This window comes from Aythya fuligula, chromosome 3 (assembly GCF_009819795.1).
Source record: "Aythya fuligula isolate bAytFul2 chromosome 3, bAytFul2.pri, whole genome shotgun sequence".
NCBI classification, from domain to species: Eukaryota; Metazoa; Chordata; class Aves; order Anseriformes; family Anatidae; genus Aythya; species Aythya fuligula.
The window spans coordinates 52,036,970-52,062,792 of NC_045561.1; the positions used below are offsets into that span (position 1 = coordinate 52,036,970).

General features: G+C 34.8%; 1 protein-coding gene across 1 annotated transcript in view; it reads left to right on the forward strand.

The window, feature by feature from the left end:
• Positions 1-25,823, forward strand: part of ESR1 (estrogen receptor 1) — a 111,252-nt gene that overhangs the window by 17,384 nt on the left and 68,045 nt on the right. The window contains exons 2-3 of the mRNA XM_032184990.1: positions 10,500-10,690; positions 23,495-23,611. Coding sequence (XP_032040881.1) covers positions 10,500-10,690; positions 23,495-23,611 — 308 coding nt within the window. The remainder of the gene's footprint in view (positions 1-10,499; positions 10,691-23,494; positions 23,612-25,823) is intronic.

The following is a 25,823-nucleotide window of genomic DNA, read 5'->3' on the forward strand; positions in this document are numbered from 1 at the left end:
TAAAAGCCATATTTTAATTATAAGAATTATATAAGAAATGTAGTACTACAAGTTTTCAGCTTAGTCTGTGAGGCTTGGCTTTGTAATGGAGACAAAGGAGACCAGATATTTCTAGATGTGTGAAAGCAGCAGAAGATAAACTCCAGAGATAGTCTGCCGAACCATTTTTTTTTGCCCCCATGCTTCCAGCTTTTAAAACATGTTTTATTCTTCAAATTGTTTACATTAAAGTGAGATGTCCTTTCCCTCTGAGACGTTTTGCCCATCTGACCCTCCACTTTGACATAGTTCTGCACACAGCTGATTACCACACTCAGGCCCCTGTCGCTTTTGTCCCCAGAGCCACATCACCACACAACTCAGTATTGCTGCCAGAAAATCAGATCTGTGCAGTGCCCTGAGGCACTCTGTCTGTCAGTAGCTTCTTCATAAAATTTGGCATGCTTTTAGGCAGTGGATGAAGGTATTTCCTCAGATTGTGTGACTTTATACACCAGAGCCTGTGAGGTTGCTTAACTGAATGAAAACGAAAATGTCAGAAACAGTGCCCTGACCAAACTGACAGGAGGTAGAAATGGGCATAGAAACCCTGAGCAAATTACCTGGTCATTATTTTGAATCCTGGGGATTTGGATCAAAATATATATTTTAAAGGTACTATTCCTTAACGAGCAGGAGAGTGCTCAGAGATCATAGATTAAAAAGATATAACAAAACAATAATTTGCAGAGAATTTAATCCAACAACAACAACAACAACAAAAAGTACCATTCATTTTTAAATAAGCAGATGGTATCTGCCCATTGTTAAAAGTAGCAGAAATATGTATATGGGCCACTTGAAATTGAAGTATGCAAGAGAATGTATTTATAGTGCTGCTTATTGGAATAGAAGGTGAAACATAAAGCATTTCTGAAATTCACTAAGGTCCTGCCTTTAGGAAGGAGAAATCTAATGTACGAGCACAATAACTGGGGAATTACTGACTAGGGTACTGCAGTAAAATATCTAAGGGTTAGAGAGGATCATAAACTAAATACAAGTCAACAGAGTAGTATGCAGGAAAGGCAAATTTTATTCTGTTAACATCAAAACAGATGAAGAGGTAAATATGCAGTTCTAGGAGAGACTGGCAAAGCTTTTTTCAGAGGCTTTCCTGTCCACTCAGATGCAAGTGCAGTGCCTAAGAGAGAGCCAGAAGACGGGAGGATTGGAGAGGAGAATCTGTGGAGAGAAGGCTGGAGGCAGAGATGTGGCAGGAATCCTGGGAAGGGAAGATTTGTTTTGAGAGGGCAGTGACCGAGTTGTTCTCCAGGCTAACTGGAAATAGCTGAGGAGAAACGAGCTTAAGTTCCAGCAGAGAGGGTGTAGGCTGCACATTAGGCAGTGAAGCTCCAAACAGACACAGAGGCTTATTCATTGGAAAGGTTGTAAAGACAATTTAAAATAAGTACCTGTAGGGCAGGTCTAGATATACAGTCTTTTAAGGGATATTCTGTCCCTGCTTTACCGAATGCTAATATACAGTGATTGCAGGGTTTGTAATTTCTATATGTCTATTTATGTTTTCACATCTAGACTGCAGTGCAGTTTGACAGCTGGTAGAAACACTGGCATGTGGTTGAAATTGCAAAACTGTCCCTCTCAATGCATCTGTAGATTTATTTATTATTATTATTATTGGCATATCATATAAATGTCTATTTCCTTTTGAATGTATATTTAATGAAAAGGAATGTTTTGGTGTTTGAAACACCAAAGCATTTTTCTGTCAAAACTTCTAAGAATTCGTATGTCTGCCAAATGAAAGTCCTATGGATTTTTATTTTTCCTTGAAAATTGAAAAAGATTAATTTTACTCTCTGAACTGATTTCAATAGTTTTCAAATCATAAAAGCATGGTGTTTTTCTTATTTCAGAACTGAAATACTGATGGGGGGGGGGGGAGAAATATTACGTCATTTATCAAATATTGTGGTTATTACGACATCTCTCAATTGGCTCTTTAAAGATATGGTTCCAGTTGCCGTTTATCCCAACAGCAAAGTGTCCCAGTGCACAGAACCCTGGGACTCCAGTGGGACTGGTTACTTTGATAAGGGCTTGCATTGTGAGGTAGTCCCAGTCCAAAGGAGAAAACATGTAAGTACAAATCACATAAGGCAAGGCTGTTTACATAAATTAAATGTCATAGTTTTAAAGGTATTATAAATATATATTTTTTAATTAAAATATTATAATTCTGTTTAGACCAATTTGAAATGTTGTCATGGCAGACATTTGTGAAGGGTTTAGAGAGAGGCAGAAGAGTGGAAACTTCCAGTCCAGGACACAAGGAAAATAAATAGTAATGAAGGGGGGAAGGAGAGCTTTGCATGAGGAGCCTGTGGGGAATCTGGGCACAGGAAAGTAGCCAGGGGAGTCACTCCAGGCACCAGATAAGAGGAATTTGCTCTTTCTGGACAGAAAGGCTGATACTGGAATGAAAAGGCAGAGGTAAGTGTAAGAATGGGAAAAGAGGAGCTGGGTAGATCAGGCAAGAGTGTTTGAAAAAGGAACAGCTGCAGAAGGACTAAGCAGATATGGTCACTGGCAGCAATGGCATATGCCTCTGTGTATTTCTATATTTTGCTTCATCTAACCTGAAGCAGTGTCACTATTCACATCTGTTAGGAAATATCACTGACACCCTTCCTCTGCTGCTCGGGTAGTGAAAGTCTTCTCTTGCTGTTGCCTCCTGCATTAAGGCAAGTGCCAGTTGCCATACTGGCAAGTACACCAGTATGATCCAGACCAGCTATCTGTGACTTTAAACACAAAGCAAAAGGATATATATTTTTTCTTTTTTTCTCTCAATGTCCTCTTCAGAAGGTGAGAAGCTGCTCACAGAAAAAACAGTTTGCAACATGTATTTTTAATAAGTCCAAATTTAAATGACCTCTGCAAATCTTATTTGATCAACTTTGTGCTTCCACTTTCTGATATGATGACGATTATTATAATGTTCATAATTACAGGATAATCATAAGTGAACGACTACCTCAGTATATGAAAAAGATCAACTCTGGAATGTATCATACTTATGTAGTGAAATATGACACTGTTTGTAAATTCTCTACTCCTTTCTCACAAGTACCGGTAACTAAAAAAAAGGAATGAGACAAAAATTCCAACTATTATTATGTGAAGGCAGCTGATTGATGGCCTGAAGAACTGAATTCTTTGCCTAACTCTGCCACAAATCCTTCTGTGAAGTTTAGAAATATTTTGAATCAAATTCTTCACAAGTAGTCTTATGTTGTATTGTAATTTTCTTTGTGCTGAATGGAAGTCCTACAGTCTGATTTATGTAAGTGTTAAACATTTACCCTTGCAGCTGCAGACAAGGGAAGTAGCACTTTGAACATATAAAATGCTATTTAATGGTGGGTACTTAAAATCTCAGGTTTGCATATGACTCTGTATATACTTTTGACCTTAATCTCTCTCAGCCTCATTTTTCATCCTTTCAACTCACGCAAGTATTGAAAAAAGTACATTCATTAGCAGTTGTCAAACACTCAAATGCTACAGTGGCATGGAAATACTGGAAAGAAATTAATTCTGATGTCATAGCTGAATTCAGATAGTGTGCTGATAGTAAGGCACCAGACACTGAGTGGCTAGGAAAACAACCAAAGGCAGAATAACTGCTCATTTAATAAATACTCTCTCTTCTGGGCACTGATGAATTATTGCCCCATGAAAAGTATGTCAATATATTTAAAGATAATATACATACGTACAGGAGGGATAAATTAAGGTTTCATTTGGGTATGCAAGGTGCAGTTCAGCTATATGCTATACTTAAAATTCATATCTTCCTTGAATGTATATTGCCATAAAACATGTGTGGGGTTGTTTCTGCAGTCACCTTATGTACAGCAAGAAATTATTAGCATTCCATTTATAAGAAAAACAAAACAAAACAAAACAAACAAACAAACAAACAAAAAACGCACAAACAAAAACATCAATCCGAAAATTGTCAATGCTTCAGGACTGTTTGAGTTCTGGACTGCTCTGTGACATACAGCTACAACACCATTCTTCATTTAAGACTAATGAAAATGACCCTGTGAGTTTTAGTTTAGATTCCAACAGCACTGAGAAACAGAGTGAAACAGAACTAATTTCTCAGTATTTACAAGATCTAGATCCATTTTAGCTTATTCCAAAGATTTTGGTTTGGTTTGGTTTGGTTTGGTTTGGTTTGGTTTGGTTTGGTTTGGTTTGGTTTGGTTTGGTTTGGTTTTGGTAGGAATTCAGATTTCAGACCTGTAGAACAGTCAAGCAGATCAAATGTCTTTCCCTTTTAAAGAATCACCCCACCACTACCCCCAAGGAAACTGCCTACATTGTTCAGAAATATTGGACAAACTTCTCTGTTAGTCAAGGGGATCAATTGCAAAATAGTTAGCTTACATTTCTAAAACATGAAACACCAATCCTGGGAATGAGAATATGGGAAAATTCAATATTGAAAACATCCAAATTCAGATATTAAGCATCTGAATGGGCTCCCTGATTCTGCCATCAACTGAAACTCTGGAAAGTGTGGCTGGAGATGCCACAGACTGCATGGTGACTGTGCATAGGTATGCCTCACTAGATTTTAATGCAGTCTGAAGATATTAGTGGTAGATCTGAGAAAAATAAAATAAAATAAAAAGTGAAGGTTTAAGGATGAAAGGATGCTAAAATTTACTCTGACTTTTGCAAATACTCTTAGATAAATGTAGGATAATTTTTTTCAGACATGAAATCATAAATTCTGACATATCCAAATACAGTATTTCAGTCACTCACTTTAAAAATAACGTGACTTAAGGATGAAGAAAGAGAATTAAACCAATACCAAAGGAAATGTTTAATTTGATTGAATAAGCAGCTTTGATGACCTAATAAGATATGCTTTTGTTTTAATGTTGAGAGACCTTGTCTGCAACAGTGCCATTTGCTGGACAATACCAAACTATTTTCCTGTTATTTTAGTTTAGCCATCAAATCAAAGCATTGATTTGCAATCCTTACAGAGACCTGAATTTCGTTCTGATCCTTCTCACTCTATAGCTTATTTTTTTCACCTGGAAACAGAGATATTAACTTGAAGATGATCAGGGAATAAGCTGAGGATAATGGAGAAGAAAAGCTTGCAAATATATTAGTTAACTAAACCAGGCTAGGACACAGGCATGGGCATCAACATAACGTCTCTCACCACTTAATATTTTCGCATTCCCTGGGGCGGGGGTTGGCCTGGCTGAATAACCTTCTCCCAGGTCATGGCTCAGGTCAGAAGTCTTCCCCCTCGGCAGCATAGAGTAAATCATCCTGTTTTGGGGAAGCCATGGACTAGGAATTGGCCAAACATAATCACCAGTGGAGGCTCAGACAAAGATTGCTTCTGGTTCTAGGTCCCGTTGCTAGAACCCAATCTCACTGCTGTAACCCATCACATGCCAACAATGGTCTGGTTTGGGGCCACCTCCTGAGGTTCTGTGTAACCTAACATATCCCATGATTCCATCTGTCTGATACTCAACTCCACATGACACCTCTTTCTCCCTCTCTCTCTCCCTCTCTCCTCCCCCCTTCCCCACCTTACTTCCCCTCCATCTTCAAGTTGTATTTAGCTAAATTACAGCCCTAGACATTTGGGGATACTCATTTCAAACCAACATTTTCATTTGGAAAGCATTTTTTTTTTTTTCCAGATTCATTGGAGCTATTTTCTGAGAGTAAAGTTTTCAGGCACTTAATGTGCAATTTTCTCTCTGTATATTTGGTTGTTCCTACTGCAGTACTTCTCCTTGAAATGTCTTTTAAGTATCTTCAAGCATTTAATTCTTGGTAAATAATCTTTTATAAAATTTTTGCACCATATGGAAATTCACATTCTAAAAGCAAGTTAATTAATTTCATACTGAATAACATAATATTGTTAGAATAAGCCCAGTGTGTGGAAAGCATTGTTCCTGCTAGACCTTGGTTGCATTTGAACTGAGCATTGTTTCTGAGGCTTTTTACACTGGGGATTTCTGTCCATTCTGGTAAGAAAAAAAATAGCATCTGCAGATTAAATTTTCTTGCAGAGAGTAAATTCAGAAAACTAGTCTTTATCAGGGTGTCTTCTTTAACAGCTTAAAAAAATGTCCCCTTAAAAACCTCCCCTCCTATGAAATCTCTTGATTTCACAGAAAGCTGGGTTTATGAATAAATTGGGCCTTACCTCATTCTTGGCTGAATTGTGTACTGTGAGTTGGTCTAAATTCATTCTGCCTCCCAGTCAGTGTTATGATGCAAAAAGCAAGTTTACATTACAAAACTTTAATTGCAACATGTACACATTCCTTTTACCTTACAGTCAACATGGGGTTAAAGATCTCTTGGCTGCTTTAGAGTCCTGGATGATCAATGAATGTTTAAAGCAGAATTTTGTTTGCAAACAAATTTACTGAAGAGCAGATTCAATGTGACATAGGTGGAAAATAGAAAAATGAGCATGGAAGATCTTGTCTTGCTCTGTAGGTTCCAAAGATCTTTCCATTTTATATATCTGCTGTATTATTACATTTGGAAAAGAGCAGTAAATCATGTGCTCCCTGAGATTTTTTTGCTTTCTAATCTATTCTGTTTTGCTGGGGGCCTTGGATGGAGAGCTTTATCTTGGGTTTTCTTTCTTTTTTTGATATATGTTTCTCTTTGTTAAAAATAGTTGACAAGAACTTCTGGTCTTTTCTGTTTTTGTTTTTATTGTTTGCATAGATTACAAAGGAAATTATTGAAAAGGTTCTGCTATTGTATTTTGGGAAGGATGGTCTTGCCAAAGTTATTAAAGTTGGGTTGGGTTGTTGCACTATGTTCTCCAGAAAGCTAACCGTTGAAACCTAACTGAAAACTGGATGGAGAGCAGACTGTTATTTTTGTCAAGACACAGCGTCAGTGGTCTGTGATGTGCACTAGTTAGCAGCTGACTTCCAGATGAAATTTGAGATGTTATTTCGATTTAGCAATCTCTGAGTTATTGGGATCCTTTTTTTCCCAAAGGGTTGCCTCCTCATATCTTCGAATAAGTACTACAGTTGCGATAACACAAAGTCTACTACCAGGTCTCATTTCCATGGTTTAAATGGAAACGGGTGGCAAGCTGTTATTTCTGGTGAGGATGGGGCTAGGGGTTTTCTAATTTGCTTTCTGCTGTGGTTCACAAGAGCCTGAACATGATGATTTTGCAAGGCCAGTTTGCCTCAGTGTGGTGCTTGAGTGTCATGGATTTTGCTGGGTGTGGGGGTGTGAAAGCTGGCAAACTCCTTTGGATTTATTTCGTTTTGTGAAGATCTGCATCATCAAAAGATTTACACTGGTCTTTCAACGTAACAAGTTTGTGAGGAGAAAGGCAATGCAGGTCTAAGTCAACTATGAAATGCAGGGGTATTATTGGCAGTCATGAGCAGTGGTATTATTCCCTTGTTTTTCTGTGATCCCTTGCACCACTGATCCTCTGTGTATTTACAGGAAACAAACTGTCTTACATGCCTCTGCCTCTAGATTTCTTCTGAAAATATGGCTCTGATTCTGTGACTGACAGTCTGTGGAGTAGACTACCCTCAGGCAGCATGAAAAAATACTACATCTTTTTTGTTTCTGTTTATGCATCTTTTATTTTTTTTTTTCTTTTGTATTTTACAGTTTTTTTGCGGGTGAAATTTCTTATTCATTCTACATAAGAGAAGCACTTTGGTTGTTGTTGTTCCAGGAAAATTTTCAGTCATTTTTTATTATTATTAAATGATATTTGTTAGCCTTGTCTTGATCTGAGTGAAAACAAACAGTTTAAAAAGGTGAGCATTTGAATAATCTGGATGAAGTGATGACTGATATTCTTTGGTATTTCTTTACTCTATTTTGGTTTTACCTGTTGGTTGAAGTGTTTTGTTTTGTATGCAGCTAGGATTGCTTCAGGAAGTGGGTGGTGTTGGAAAGGTACTACATGTCCAGAGAAATGAAGTTGTTTTGGAACTTAATTTCTTCATTTTAGCATTTTAATGTGCTTTTTAAAGTTAATTTAAAAGTTAGACTTTTATTTTTATTTCTTATTGATATGAATACTATTTTGGGAACCTTGTCTCATGTAACATGCATATTTGTAGCAGTCTTGAAGAAAAGATTCACATTTATGAATATCTATGAGGTAGTCAGTCATGTATAACTACCGAAATAGTTTATTGATGGTAAAATTATACTGACAATTATCTGCTTGCTTGCTCTTTTACTTTAAATTGTAATATTTAAAATATTCTTGTAGTTATACACACCTAAAATATATTTTAAAAAATATTTCATCTTGGTTAATTTAAAGTTGTACTAAAGGGATGGATTAAGTGATCTAGCTGCAGGCAAGAGGGAATGGGGCAGAGAAAATGAGAAACATCTCTGATCAGTGCTCAGTAGAAAAAAATAGTCAATTAAGTGAGGCACTGAGATAAAGCAAATTCAAAAGAAGATTCAGACCTGGAGAAAAATAAGAAAACTGTCTAGGTTTGGCAGGTTTGGAAAGGTAATTACATATACCATATAGGTGTTGCATATATACTGATTTATTAATGATATATTTTTCACATTTTAACATCTTAAATAGGCAATGATTTATTATTATTGTTATTATTGTTGTTATTATTATTGTTATTATTATTGTTATTATTATTATTATTTCCTGCCTACTTTGGTATACTCTTGTTGTCAGATTCTGAGATTCTCTGGTTTTCCCACATCACTAAAAACCAGGGTTGTGCCACATCATCATTTCCCCATTTGCAGTTTCTTCCATCTTGCACAGGTCCTAAGGAAAACAAAAAATGTTAAAATGAATTTCCAAAAGTATCTGGTATGTTAAAGAACTTTTGGTTTTAAAAACGTGGATTTTCTGAATGATGCCACTAAAAGATTGTGCTGTCTAACATGGCACAGCCGTTTGTTTCTCCAATAACTGTTATTCATGCAAAACTGTTCAATGCAAGTATATCATATTTTGGGACAGAGAGTATATATATAAAAAGTTTTCAGAGGATGGCTGGCAGCTCACATGAGATCATATGGGTGGCTTTGTCTGGTATAAAGCTTTCAGGAGACAGACTGTAGCAGGAGGTTTTGGGAAATATTGCCTAGAATGGTTTAGTGTAAGAGTCATCAGAAAGCTGTAGGGGAGTATTGGTTTGGAGCAGGAGGTGCTGTTGGTGCCAGATGCCTCAGTTCATCAAAACACAGGAAGTTTTGCTGCACTGAAGAAGGTAATATGGCAAATTTAAGTATATGTGGATACATCTGAAGTAGAGCCCCGGTTTCCTAGTTCAAAAACATGTTTGAGAAAAGATTGGAACCAAGGGGAGATACTAACTAGCAATTAAAACATTAATGATAAGTGGGTAATTACTGTAAATAGTAGGATTCTTCATGCTTTAACTGGTATGATATTGTCAGACGCAAATGGATTTGTGTCTTGGACAATTTGTAGCACAGACTCTTACTGCAAAGCATGTCATGTGAGAGCTGTTTACCTTCCAGGAGCAATCTCAGAGATCACTGCTGTTCCTCTTGGTAATTTCACATCCTCTCATCTCACTGTCCTGTTTACCAAGCCTGCAGCAACTACCTGTAATAACCTCTTACCAGATGTGAATTCATTGCCTATTCATGCTATAGATTTATTCAGTTTTCATTCAGCATTGCACATACTGCACATGTGGCTCTGTATATTACTAGAACAGAAATTCTTTGGCAAGAGCTTTTAATGCCTTCTGACTTTTCTTGTGGAAAAAAACACTTCTTCATTTTTATATAAATTGCCTTATAATGAAAACAGGAATTATTTTATACGTTTGACAATGTAAGGAAAGTTTTGATTTCTAATTGGGCAATAAGCCTTGAAAATAGCCTTGCAAAAGTGACTTGCAAATTGTGCTGCAAATATTAGGCAATTTTTGCTTTAGATTCTCAGACTCGTTACTGATACTGCAGACATGCTGAACCCTTGGGACAGGACTAGGTACACATTTTATTATTATTATTATTTTTTGTTTGTTTTCATTTTTTGGTGGGGTGGTGGTGCTTTTGTAATATTCTGAGAATAACTGATTACTTTATCAAATAGCTTTTTTTTTTTTTTTTTAAGGTACAGTGCCTAGTAACAGTTTGATTTGTGAGAAATTTCTCTGTATCATATTAGTTCTTCACCTTTCCAATTAGAATAGAAAAGAAAGAGATACAAGGTCTTTTTTTTTTTTTTTTCTTTTTTTTCTTTTTGGGGGGGAGTGGGGTGGGATGATCTCGTGTTTCAAAATTAGATGCGCTCTTCTTTCTTCCTCGGTCTTTAGGAGTGGATGAGACCTAACAATGCTGAAAAAGTTGTGTTTTTTTTTTTTTTTGTTTTGTTTTGTTTTGTTTTGTTTTGCTTTTAACAGGCCAAGCTCTGATAGCAGGCGTCACAGCATCCGAGAGAGGATGTCCAGTACAAATGAGAAAGGGAGCCTATCCATGGAGTCCACCAAGGAGACCCGGTACTGTGCTGTGTGCAACGACTATGCTTCAGGCTACCATTATGGGGTCTGGTCTTGTGAGGGCTGCAAAGCTTTTTTCAAAAGGAGTATTCAAGGTAATAAGCTGTTCAAGTGAGTCACCTTAACTGTTTACTCCTGAGGAAGTTAGCCGAGATTGCAGCCTGAGCCCAGGACAATGACATTTATTGGATTTTCATTAGGAGCTACTGTGTTCTCCCATATGTGTTTTGCTCTGTATTTGGTGAACGTTTCTAACAGTTGTATATTATGTTGTTATGTAGCCCAAGATTAATGAGGGAAGATTAAAGCTTCTGTGCATTTGTCTTGGTTTCTGTATGTCTGACTATGGAGGTCTGACTAGTGAGAAATCTAATTTAAAAATCCATATTGGATCAAGAAGATCACTCTTTCAGTCTATGTATATCTGTTTTCTGTGATTAAGTTCCTAACCAAACTTTTTTTTTTTTTTTTTTTTTTTGGAATTCCTTGTCAGATGAAGATTAATTTGTGTTGGTTGATTTCTTAATCTTAATTCGATGTTCCATTAGCAAAATGCTTCAATCCAAACCTCAGCCACTTGCAGATCTGAGATGTCTTTTGAGACCCAATGTTGAAAAGGAATGTATCCTTGAAGAAATAATATTTGCATCTCCCAGTAAAGCAGGGCTTTGAACTATACACAGAATGATATAGTTCGCAGCCTTGCCATGGCTAAAAGAGTTCTGTGTAAAATGTCCACTGGATTAAAGGGCATTGAACAGAAACATCGTTAATTACTGTGACTAAGATAATTCTTGATTAAAATCCCTGGCATCTATGGAATGGCTATTTTTTTTTGCTTTGTTCAACACAACTGAGTAAGAACAAAGTGTGATTCTACTGAATATCCTATGCAGTATCTAAGTGTTACTGTGATGATAAATATAAAACAATTTTTTTCCTTTCCAAATAAATAGAAAACTAGCAAAGTGCTGTGCTTTTGTTAGGTTTCTATAGTTTTTTTCCATTCCCAGACGATATACACATAGAGAAATTCCTGTAGCTCTTTTTTTGAAGTAAACATAGCAAAAAACAGTTTTTACCTTATATCACTAGGTGGGATTATTGCCTGTTTTGTACAAAGACTACCGCCGAGCTGGGTTAAATAAGACTTCCAGCATTCAGCTCAAGAACTTTTCCAAGCTTATAGAAAAAAGTGAAAGATTGGCTGCAGGGTAGACACTGATGAAATGATTTGAATGTCAGTGATTAGTTAATGGTTACTTGTATTTCTGCTTTTCCAAATTCATCTAAGTGGTTTGTAGGAAAGAGTGGTTACAGCCAGAGGTCAATAATAAGCCAGACCAGAGGGAGAAATGATGAAATGCTTTTCACTTAACATCAGAACGACATATTTAAATTTGTGAGGTAGGGACAACGGTTCCTTTAGTTGAGTGCTTTTTCATTTTAAGTCTTCTGACTGAATCAGAATTATTTCTAGAATTTTGGAATTCTGTACTTGAACTCGAATTGAACTTAGTCATCTTACCCAAAACACCTTCTTTTTAAACAGTTCTGTCTTCTTTCCTAGCTTCTATTTGTCATTTAGATCAATACCAAGTAGGCAGAATAAATTGCTTAATTTTGTACCAGTGTAACTTGCTTGTGGGTGACCCATCAATGAAACAAAATTGAGTATTCTTATGTAAAAGTAAGAGTTAGTTATCAAATAACTGTATGGAACAGATCTTCAGCTTTTGGCCTTTACAGATGAAGAAATGAGACTGCTTCACTGAGTTCCATGGCTCTACTTAAAAACTTTGGGTGATTCTTTCCTAGTGTCTATGTCTCTATGTGAATAAATCTTACAGTCCTCAACAACAGATCTGTTATCTGTTTGTGCTACAGTACATGCTAATTTGTAAATTTAGTTCTTGCTTCATTTACATGTTTTTATAATTTTTAAGTAGGCAGGCTTTAAAAATGTAAAGCTTAAATTTTCAGTGTCCCATAAAATGCTTTTCTTAATTATTAACTCATGCTTGCTCTAATTTAAGCCCATTCCTTCTTGCCCTATTCCTCATGACCATGAAGAAAGTTTACTGTTACAACCTTTTACATAGTTGAAGAGTGTTATCATATCTTTTCTCAGTCTTCTAAGTCTTCGTCTTTTTTTTTTTTTTTTTAGACTAAACAAACACAATTCTTTTTGCAGAACACGTTTTCTAGACTTCTCCCATTTGTTATGCTCCTCTGAACTTTCTCTAGTCGACCCACATCTTTTTTTTGACAACAGCTATCATAAGAAATGTCATCCACTGATATCAAGACAATAATCCAAGGATTTGAATACTTGTGAAAGAATTGTGATCTTTTGATCACAGATGGTATAAAAAACCCTCTAAAGTGATTTTAAAGTCATAGGTTCCCAGTCCTGATGAACTAAGGGAGTTTAGGCATTTCCTACATTATTTGGAAAAGATGTCTACTTTGGCAATTACATATTCTCATTGGACATGTATCCAATTTACAGGAATGTCAGTAATCTTTAGACTGCGCATACATGCGAAAACATGCCATTTACCTTTGAGATGGTAATAATTTTAAAGAGATTGTGATTGGATATCTAGGAACAAATATTACTAATTTGTAGAAGAATATGTGGAGTAAATATTTTATCTCTGTTGTATATATGACATATATTCCAAAAAAAGGGTAAAGAATTTTCTGGGAATCATATGATTTAACTGTATTGAGGCAAATAGGACTTTTTTTTTTGTTGTTGTTGTTAATAAACAAAAGCAATACAGTACTTTTGGGGCAATTATTATTATTATTATTATTATTAGTAGTAGTAGTAGTATACAGAATGTGTAGAATGTCTTTAAATGCCAAAGAACCATGTTACTTTTGTTCTTTACTGTCCTGTATTTTTCAATATATGTATAGATACAGAGTAGACTGGCTATTTTTATGTTTCACATTAGAGATTTCATAGGAGAATTGCCATAATGAAGATGGATGTTCTTAATACATTGTAGTCAAAACTACTATATGTTTCTTAATAGAACCACAGGAAAAAGTGAGTACAGACATGAATGAGCTGTATGGGGTAATCTGTTTTCCTCACTGTATAATGTTATCTTCAGTGGTATGTTTGGTTTACCTATTTGCATAAATAACTACTAAAATTTTGTGAAAACTCATATCTACATTGGACCTTGCCAGAAATGGAGATGGATAGCTTCATTTTTATTTGTATCCAGAGGGTTTGGAATGGTTCTGGAGATATTTTGTGAATTTTAAATACTTTTTTTTTTTTTTTTTTTTCCCCAACAGTTAATGCTTAGAAGGCAACCTGAATTAGTACTTGTCTCTCAACTGTCTCTCAATATTTGCAACTGTTCAATTTTCTTTAAATAGCAGATGGTTGGTGAAAATCTCAACTGCCTCCTGAAATTTCCAGTGTCAGTCCATTTTGTTAGTTTATGTCACAAAAGTGATTTGTGACTTTGTTTTGAGAAAACACAGTGCAGACTGATATTAATGTATAAAGTTTTATGTGAGGAAAAAATCATATGACACCAAGAACACTGTGTTGCTTGGTGATAGAAGAGTGCTTTATTCTTTGCCCAGCATATGTAGCCTTCTGAAATGTACTTGGTCAACTGACTTGAATCCAGAGGCATAACAAGCAGTCACATCACAGCACCCTGTACTTCTCTATTAAAATATTTATGGATTTTAAGATCAAAAGGGGCCATTAGATCATTAAGTCTGGTCTCTTCTCAATATAAACTTTATATGCTATCTATATATCTATATATATATACGATATATATATCTATATATCATATAGATATATATATATATCTATATGCAGAGCCCAGTAGCTTGATGGAAGTAAATCTTTTAGAAGATCCCAGCCTTGATCTGTCGGCTCAGGAGCTTTTGTATGATGATTGTTTATTCTAATAAACACCTGCTAAAAAAAAAAACTATTTAACTTAAATTACTTTGGCTTTTATATCACATCCACAAACTAGTCTTAGTACCTAGGATCTCATCCCTGTGGGAGGTTCTTACAACTTAAGTTGTTACAGTCAAATCACCTTGATACCTTAAGTAAACAAAAGTGCTTGAGTCACTCACTGAATATCTTTCTATTTTCTGAATCACTTCCTTTGTCTTTAGACCTTTTCTAATTCCCCCATAATAGCCTCTTTAAAATCTAGATATCGGAATTGGATGAATTGTTTCAAGATCAGCCTTACAAATGCCATTTACAAATTAAAAATCCCCTTGTGACTCACATATTCTTTTCCCCTCCTTCTAATTCTATTGTTATTTAGATAGCCACCAAAGGGACAGGAAAAAATTAATCTTAGCATCTCTGACTAGTATCCAACAAATGCCTGTATTTAAGGGGCTAAGAACCTGCCATGGGGGAAAAGGAATTTGGAAAACTGAGAGGTAACTCTACATTGAAGGATATATTGATTTGAAAACTCTCAAAGTATTCTAGAAATCCCCATTTGTATTTTTCTTCTTTTTTTTTTCTTTTTCTTTTTTTTTTTTCAGGTGTGCCTTCTCTGCCTTTTCCTCACAGATGTATATTCAGACAAAAATCTGGAAAGTTTCACAAATATTCAGTTAAGAATTACTGCTTGATGCAAAGCATCAAGCAAGAATAGGCTGGCAAATGAGAATGTATGAATTGCCATGCTGAGGAATTGCAGAGGATTGCCATTAGTGTCTTGAATCACAGAGATATAGTGGTCTTTGAAGTGCAGGAATTCTTGAAGCTGGGAAGTATTTTAGTTGTGTGTCTTGAACATCAATTGTAGTTAACTGTTATGCCTTGTGAACATCAAGTAGGAGAGTTTTGGCAGTAATCTAGGAGTGTTATCAATTGTTTTAACTTCACAGTGATAGAGCTGTGCTCTGTTCAAAGTATGTAGTTCAAATTTTAGTGCTAGGAGTGGTAGTAAGACACACATATTTTCATCTGAGTTGGGGAGAAGACTTTCTCTGGTAAAGCATGCCTAATAAGTGTATGGTTAAGTAATGCTGCAGTGCAGCAACTGAAATATTGCCAGTTTGAGGAGGGTGTTCTGAAATCTTCCCTATAACTTTCCATTATTATGTTCTGTTTTCATGGTATTTTTGTAATCTGCTTGATAACAGTTGCAAATTCTGTACTGATTCTGCAGCCAAGAAGACAGAAACTCCCTAATAAGACTGCTTGTATGCTGATTCTATGAGTTGTCAGTAGAAAGAGCAAAGCTATAGGACATAAGCCTAAATGAGACTTGCAGAAGCAAACACAGCCTATAAACAGGGACTGCAGACCAGTATCTAATGTCAGGGTGGAAAATACACAGTTCCAGTTTCAGAGGTAGGTGAATGCTAGAAGTTCAAAGTCCAGAAAATGTGTATTTGGAAAGACCAGAAGGGTTTAGGCATCATTGTGACAGTTCTAAACACCTGTGATCAGCCAGCTTAGCTTCATCTGGAACTTTTTTTATTTTTTGTGTTTTTAGTATATATTTTCTAGAGGCTCTTGAGTTAAGTACATGCTCTGGCTATCGCTCCCTAATGCGTATTTTGAATATCAGAATCCTAATTAATGGTGATCTTGTTACAGAAACTTGGGTGTTAAAAAGTAAGTGTCAATACTTTTTTCCTAGTCAATGACATTTGAAAGTGGTAGTATTCCAGTGAGTTTTAAATCCTACATTCAGCATAGATATGGCAGTGATTTAGGATGATTGCATCCAAGATGTTTCCTTATTTTTCATGGTCTAAGCAAATCATTGGGCTTCAGTGAACCTTGAGCCCTAGTCCATCTTTCTGTCCTGTGATAGGATCAACTGTTGCTGATTCCTTACATATGTTTGTTTAGTTGCTTCCTTAAAACCTGTACTCTGATCCATTGTTTAACTCTTCTCATCTCCAAAGGCTACTATGAAATTTGAATCTTCCTTCCTGCAGGTTAAGCTCATCTTTTAATCGTTTATAAACGGTTATGGGTTCTTCCTCCACCAAGACCAAAACTTTCTCCATCCTAGACCAAATTCCTAGCACTTGGAGACTGTACTTAATATAACCTGTATTATTAGCTTTAATGGTGTTTTACTTCCTCTGGAATATTATGTTTGATTGTTGTGTCTCATCAAGCAACAAAGTAAAGTTAAAGAGTATTTCATGTTGCAAGTATTTCAGGAATATTTAATTTGCAAATATTATTCCTAGCTCAGTGCTCGGCCTGTCAGCAGTTCAAAATATTCACCATATTCACTAAGGAAAAACAAACAAACAAAAAACAGGAAGAAAAATAAAAGAGTTTGACATTTACACATTACAAGAGGACATGCTTTTGTATCCATCAGGAAAGTACTTAACTGTTTCATTTGGTTTCGGAGGGTGTGAAAGAAAATATGTTTTTGTAACCTCATTTAGCTTGTATGGGTCTACTGATTTAAACTTATTCCATAAATCTCTCTCACTTGAACTTTCAGACTTTCTGCAGGTTAAGTCTATCCTTTGCATTCTTTTTGGAGTATATAATAACTCTAAATAATTAGAGTTTTATTATATTTTATTTTATATTTTTTATTTTTATTTTTTTATTTTAATTTTTATTATTTTTTATTTTATATATTTTTATTATATATTATATAATTAATCTATCTTAAATAATAACTCTATTAGAAGTGCATGAAGTAATATAATTTATTTCCAAAATGAGACAAAAAACTTTGTGGAAGTATTAGCAGTAGTTCAGGGTTACTGTAAAAAAGAAAAAGAAAAATAAGAAAAAAAAAGAAAAAAGAAAAAAGAAAAAAGGTCACTGAGTTAGAATGGCAATTATCTGCTGGAATAATTTAGTAACAGTTCTAGAAGATCTCTAATTGTCTGCATTCTTTGTGTAAGATTATATATCTCTCAAAGACTTGATTTTAGTTTAGTTACAAATTATTGAAATAGTTGGACTTCCTTTGTTATAAATAACACAGGTACTCCCCACTCTAAAATGTGGCTGGAGATATGTAGGGCAACAGACTAAGTTATCTTTGTTGACCCATCTGAATATCAAATGGATGAATATAGTATAGAGTATGGATGATATTAGAATGTAAGCAACCCAATGAGCACATATCAGTGTTCCATATCAATAAATGAAAGAGTAATATAGCTAGGTTTTATTTTGCATGAGAATGTGGTTCACATGCAGCAAAGGGATTTTGTTGGAGTGCTCTTGTTAAAGATTTATATGATATTTTAACAAAGTAAATGACACTTTCTTTTACAGGGGGTTAACTCTGTGGATAAATACACTACAGCTCTTTGCAAATGTTACATTCAGTTACCAAGGATCCAAATATTAAATAAGACCAGCTAAACTTATTCAATAGGTCTCATGAGAATCCAAAACATACCTGGAATAAAAATAGAGATATGCTAGTTTTCCTGTTACCAACAACCTATTGGATTTTAAATGCACAAGAATAATTTTCAATTGTTTTTACTTTTTGGCCTCATTAGTTGTGGGAGTTTTCTGTAGTAGAATTCCTCCTCTTCCCAGTTTAGATCAAATAAACTGAAGCTAAAAAATGCCTGAGATATCATTCCAAATCTACAGGAATAAGATGTTCATGGCATGCCTGTGACTCTCTCTGAAAATCGTTTTTGTCTCTGCAGAGACCATATTGAGATGGTTGTAAGTAATACAGTGTGGGAATTTTTCTTTTAACAGCTGTTGTTTTAATCATGTTCCAAGGATTAAAAACAATTGTGATTTATCAGATAAAGAAACAGAAACTATATGTCACACTCCTTGTCAGATTCTGTAGAGATTTGGATCTAGATTAGTGTATTTTTTATATGTCTTGAAGAAAAAACATGCTTCCTATTTTATTATCTTTTCTAAAATTAAAAAAGACAGGAATGGAGTTGGGGTAGAATTAGACTTCGCATGCAGTCAAAAGCCTGAAATAGTAGATGAAACATCAATTCAATTTTTAGAGCTAAGACCAATAAGAAAACCTTCAAAATCATCTACTGGGGTAGAAAATACAATTTTACATTTATATAGTTATACAGCTAAAATAGTATTTTACTTTTTATATGTTACTCTTTCTCAATGTATATGTTCACAAGTTACTGAATTGGTGAGATGACAACAGGTATAGTATGTTCAAACAGTGTCTCTTCTCATTCTTCTTTTTTTCATTTATCCTGCTAGCTGAATAGTATATGGAAAGGGTAAAGGAAAGATCAGTATCATAATCATTTCACTTGATTTAACTGCTCATGTTAACAGTGCTATACATATGTGAAGACCAGAAGATTCCACTTGAAACTGAACATTCAGTTCATGGCATAATACAGAATATATAGATTTTGACCTCTACTCCTTTCTCATTCTTTAGTGGCTCTGTGATCCTTCCGTCAGAGATGTGTGTAGAAGGAAGACTTCCTTACAGGATGCATAGAAAGTATATTTTACAATCTAGGCCCTTTTCCTTACTGTATTGTATAGAAATGCCTTGTGTATTTAAAAACAGAAAATAATTCATCTTCTCAGCAGGGCTGGGTAGTTGCTAAGAGAACCTGAGTTCCAAATCCAAAGACCTTGCTGAGGGTAATCAAGCTGTGAATGTGAGTGTCTGTGCTTATATAGGAATTAGGCATAACCTAATTCTTTTGCGATTCCTGTTAGGACAGATCAGGATTTAAAAATCAATATGGTGTTTTATTGAGGCACTTTAACTTAAAATTGGTATAACTTTTTATTTTACATTCAACATTTGTTCACATGGGGTTAGCATATAAAATTATACTATTGTCCATGTGCATTTTTCTTACAGTTTATGAAAATTTTCTTCTTGTTTTTGAGGCTATTCTTTCTAAGGTTTTATTTTCCTGAAACCCAGTCCACCAACTCATCACTCTGTTCTTTGATTTGTACTTTAATGTGTGGATAAACACACCATAGCCTTCATTTCACCTGCATTTATGAAATTCTGCTAATTTTACTATCAGAAGAGGATCATAGAAAAACTTGGTGCTTCCAGGTAACGGCTAAGCTGTTAGAAGCCTTAAGTAGATAGGTAAATAAAGTTGAAGAGATTTGTGTGATGTGAGGATTGAAATTATAAATAAATAAATAAAATGAAGAGCACGTGTCAGTAAAATGATAATAATACTCACTAGCTTTGTTTGAAATGTACAGTGTGTCAATTCAACTACATCAGTTTAGGTTTCATACAAAATTTACCTAACTAAAAATGTTACTTTATTGGCTTTGTACAATTAAGTGTCGTTTAAGCATTCTTAAGCTGACATGTTAACATGTTGGTTGCTTTGATGCATTTTGTTTATACTTCTGTACTGCTTAAACTAATCATGCCCTTAGGCTAGTCTTGATGGTTATTGAAATATAATATTGAACTGCCTGTTTCTGTGTAATGCCAATTAATGTGAATATATTAATAGGACCCTAATTTCCATCTTTCCTGGTCCAGGACAACATGGTGTCAGGTCTTGAAAGATGCAATTCAGTGAAATGCTTAAACTTAGTCTTAGCCATATTGCTGGGAATGCTAGCTAGAAGTACACAGATGCTTAAATGTTCTACTGAATGTAGTAACACTTAACTTTAAAGAAATATGAAGTGTTTTGCTGACTGAAACCCTCACAGATAAATCATCCTCCCACTCTGATTCAAGCATGCTCTGCTGTTGCATACACCACAGGTACTGTGAGAGCCCTTAGACTAAAAGCTATGTGAGCTACGTGGAGATTAAACCAAGGTCATATATATAATAGAGGAGCTCTACTCTAGAAAACTCAGTGCCTTTATTTTTGTGTAGACTATCTAGTAATTTATTTTCAAAAAACAAAAACAACCAAACAAAAAAACACAGCAAAACAGTAAAGCCAAGTGCTTCCATTTATAAGTATCAGTGATCACCAAGGACATTTCTTCCTCTCAGTATTTCTGTGATACCAATTATCCAAATGATCTAATTAGTCTCTCCTGTAGCCTGTATTGTTGTTTGGATACCACAAAAATGTGGTGTAGGGCAGTTGAGCACCTGTTAATGTGACCCACTGTTGGGTTAATGATTACTGCCAGTGAGAAATCCCTTCGTATATGTCAGATTGTTCAGAATCGGCTTTGCCAAGAGATGAGCTTTAAGGATAAAATGAAAATTAGAATAATTAAAAGACAATACACCTTGCAGCAGAGTAATTAAGTTATATTACTTAAAACTATGAGTAATCTTTGAGTTTTAGCTATTCCTTAGTTGTGTTCTACCTTTTCCCACTCCATCCCACCCCAAGCTAGACTGTACCACTCTTGTCTGTTCCTTGCAAAAGAAACTTCCTTCCTCATTTCCTGTGACCGAGTCTGATGGTGTTGTCAGGAAGCTGTAAATGGTCCTGCCTTCCTTCCTTCGTTTCTGTCCTGTTCTGCCCTTATTCATTTCATAATAATTTCAATTGTATACTCTAACTAACATTTTCTCCAAGTTGCTTATGTTTTTTCTAGTCTTCTGAAGACACATTCATTCAACTAAAACAAAAATTGTGAGAAATATTAAATGCACCATCTTCCTACCAGGCTTACAGCTAATATAAAGTCTAAACATTTACATTACCTACGGCAGTCATAATCAGAAGAATTATGTTATTCACACACATCTTTCTTTTTGTTGGCATTCAAAATTTTACAGGTTTTATCCTGTGAAGTTGATCAAGCACTATGGAAGAAGAATGTCTAAGGTGCAGGTTGTGTGCATGAAAACAGACTAATTAAGCTAAACTCTAAAACATATATTTAAAATATAAACTATGGAAACAAGGTATCATGAATCCCATTGATTCCAATAGGGACTATAGCTTGATCACAGTCAGGATTATTTTATATATTATTCTACAAACTATAAATCCATTCCCAAAACATAATAGTTTAAATAAGGAGATCTGGGTCCAGAGAAAATTGATAGGTTATCACCCACATAAACACTGTGAAAAGAATGACTGTCCTGTTCATAGTGGTTCCACTAGATTTTTGCATAGTCACCTTTTTAAAAATAAATAAATAAATAAATAAATTGTTGAACCTTATGAGCATCAGCTGCTACAGTGAACATGGTACAGCACATCTTCAGCTTTGACCTAAGTGGGCCATTTATCTGCTTTTCTTATACAGAGTTAAATGATATTCTGAATGACTTGCTGAATTCAGAGCCTGCAGTAATTCCATTTGTGAAATTACCTTTTAACTTCACTAGGATGAAGATCAGATAGTCTGTCAAAGCTATCCTTCATTTTAAAAAAGATTAATTAATGTTTTCAGTCTTTCTTTCCCTTATTTCAGAACTCAGCGTATAAGACAAGGCTGGCGGTTGAGGACAGGTGCTATAATTTTTTTTTTTTTGCTGCTGTTTAGTGTGATCTAATAAAAATACATTTCCATGAAAATAGAGCTTTACCTTTTTGTTCCCTTTCCCTGTAGATACTGCATTTTTATACTGTTGTGGCTGTTTTCTTTCTGTCTTGATTTTTTTTTTCTTATATGTGAAATGTTTTGAATTAGATATAGAACAGTCTGTATCATACCAGAGGAACTGAAAATTAAAATGCTCTTTCATGCTGAGGTTGAGCTGAATTTCTGTTCTCTCTCTTTATCTCAGTCCTCGAGAACTCAGCTTTTTCCAGTCATATACCATTCTGTAAAGTAGAGTTAACAAATAATAATTCTGTCTGCTTGAGGGAGTATGTAGTCAGCTGTCACCATATTAACAAGTTTACAGTTTGGCTGCTTATTTTGATTGGATCCCAGTTTTGTAGCATTAGAGAGCAGATGTTCCTGGAGTAATCTGATACTAATTTTTACTCCATTTTCTAATTTGTAGTCAAGGATAGATGATTTGATGAGACCAAGGCCTCTGTCAAGCCTCCACCCTACTCTACCTCAAGCTGATCCCTTGACCTGAAAGAAAGAACAAACAGTTCTGCAGTAAAATTGTTTCATTGTGTACTGTACCTTAGTTGTGTTTAGATGAATACCAAGCACCAATAAGATCATTTTGGATAGTCTTATTCTTGCTAAACTTCATCTCTAGATGGAATTTAATAGAAGGCTTGAGAAAATATTTGATACTTCTTTTTAAGGGAAAATTAGGATAGAGGTTTGTTGGCAGTAACAAATTATGGTATGCTGAAAATGTTTGTAGCAAGAACTGAGGTGCAGAGCCTAATAAATGAGGAAGTGGATCTCTGAAGGAAAAGGTACTGGTACCAAACTTAGTTGCACCACATGGTAATTTAAGAATTTTGTAATGACAGAAGTGAATAAGAAGTGAATTAGAGACTGATTTATCCCTGATATGCAAGTAAATTAAAAGGTGTTGCTTTTAATTTTATTTATTTATTTATTTATTTATTTAATTTCTAAATTGTCCTGAATTTTGGTAGTTATCTAAAAAAAGTTCTGTGGATAAGCCTTTTTTATTCTATAAACCTATGATCATTTTGTGCAGTATATTGCTTAAGCATGAAAGCAGGCAGATGGACCAGACAGCATTGTGTTTCTGAGGCTACAAAGAAGGAAGTGACTTGTTTATAATTATCTATCACCTTTTGTGATCGTTCATTTTTAAAAATTATTCCATAGATATTTTCATTTGTGTTTCTAATAGTACTTGTAAAGAACTTGTGAATAAATATATTGTGAATATGTTAGCTTCACTAAGATCTTTTGTAATAGATTATGATAACTGAGATGTTAGATGCTGTACCAAATACTCAATGAAAAATAAGATAAAGTATTATAGGCAGTTTTGTAATGTCTGTGATTTGAGACTGTGTATAACTGTGCCCTTACTTTCCCTCTGTTTTTCCAGGGCACAATGACTACATGTGTCCTGCTACTAACCAGTGCACCATTGACAAGAACAGAAGAAAGAGCTGCCAAGCCTGCCGACTAAGAAAATGCTATGAAGTGGGAATGATGAAAGGTGGTATGTACACAGCAACCAACAAATCCTCAGCATTGGTGTCTGCCTTCCTGTTTTTTAATTCATTGAACAGATGATATGGTTCCTAAAGCAGGGAGCAACTATTTTATTTGATCTGAAGCTTATTAAATCAAAGAGCAATTAAATAAAAGTAAAAACATCCCAAATCCTATGCTATTATTCTTAGCAAAATTTTGCATCAAAACTTATAGGAACATGGACTTTGGTGGACCTGTGATTCTTCTGTTAGTATTTTTGATGCATGATTATTTTTACTTTTTCTCTTGTGTTTAGACACCAGATTCTGATGAATGAAATTTAACCCAAGATTTTATGGCATTTTGCTGTTCAGTGTGAAAAGCACTAATAATCTCAGATTAGTCCATATTTGTTAAAACAAACTTGTGAATTATTTGATACTTATTCAGTTAGTTCTGGAAGGGAAAGTAAATTAATTTATTCCAGTACTGTACATATATTGTAGATGTAAATTAATTTCAACAAAACTGAAATGTTCATTTATTTTGTACAAACTGAGATAGGTGCTGCTTTCTTGAAAGATACTTACGTACTAATGATATCAGAGAAGAAGAATTTGAGCTTGAGCACTGAATGCTCAAGCTGAAGTAGCACACTGGTGAATTACTTTATAAAGTTACATAGTGTTAAACTTTTGGAGTTAAAATTAGAAATATTTGACAATACTGAATAATTGACACAGTGTGTTCTTAGATGGAAGAGTTCTTTTTGTAACATAGTTTTGGACTGATCATAGTACCTGGCTTTCTCCTCTGTTTTACAGCACTGCATATTTGTCAAAAGCAGACAGAAGGTACCAACTCTTACTGCTTTTGAAAAAGTCAAGCCCCTTACATCAATATATACATGTAAGAATAGGAAGTCATAGGGTTTCATAAGAGAAATATTTTCTCTAAAGCAGAAGAAAACCTTGTAATAAAAATTCCAGATTGTTTTTATTAATGAAGAGTATTCATTAGCTTTATCCAAATTTATTTTTACATGAAAATTTAGCAAAATGCTAAAGGATTAGAACCCATGTCTTATGTTAGGAAGGGGATACTTATTAAATTATAGATTGGTTCTCCCTTTTGTGGCACACCTGTTTACTTATTCCAAGAAAAATCAACTGTGCTGGGGGCAAGAGTGAAGTCTACTTCATTATGTTTATCCTTCACACAACAAATGGTTATTTTTAAGTCCAGTCTGTCCAGTCAGAGTAAGCCAGGTTTGGGAATCCTGGGAGAAAGAGCAGAAGGAAAAGATTAAAGGTGTCGTTGTGCTTTGATGTTAAATATGCATTTTTTTTTTTCTCAATTCAAGAGCTGAGACTGATTTTGTTACTCTCAGTTTAGTGATGCAAACAGCTGGAAGGCATCAAAGCTCTTTTAAGACTGTAGACATTTATTTTTCATAAAATTGAGTTTGCAGATGCAGAGTTTTTTTGTTTCATACTGGTGGATATTCTTAAAAGTCAAATCTATATATTGCCTGCTCCTACAGGAGACTTCAATATTGCATTAAGGTTCGTTACTGGTTCATAGATGAGAGTCTAAGAATATGTGTTTTATGAAGGCTGTGAAAAATTTCTTGAACTCCATCAGTTGCAAGTAATAAATCTGGCATGCCTGCAGATGAAATATTCAAGTAAGGTAAAGTTATGCAAGATGAAGCAAAGCAAGGTTCTGCAGGATTCATTACAGCAACGCTGTATTGTCCAACTAGCTATGGGAGAGAGAAATTCTTTTCTCCAGATATTGCTTGATAATTGTCATATTGTCTCTCAGATGTAGATAAAGGTTAAGTGCATGTTCTTGGTATTCCATCCAGTTAGCTTTGAGTTTCTTTTTCCATTTTTGTTTTGTTTTGTTTTGTTTTGTTTTCCTTGAAGAGATGTCTTAAGCTTTTCTGTTGTAATAGTTATCTTACGATGTTTCTCTTCATCACTTTTGAATCACACAGTGCTGTGGTTAACTCAAGTTCCATATTTTCCTTTAATAATTCATAATTGTCTTGTAATATTTTTTAAATTGAAATAATCTTGTTTTGTTCATATGGAAGAATTTGTCTTGTTGAAAGGACTAGTTCTATCATGCATTTGAAAAGAAAAACTCTTTTGTGTCAGATTTCACTTTTATATTTACCTCCATAATTGTTACATGCTTAGGATGATATACCTTTTAGAAGGTATACCTGT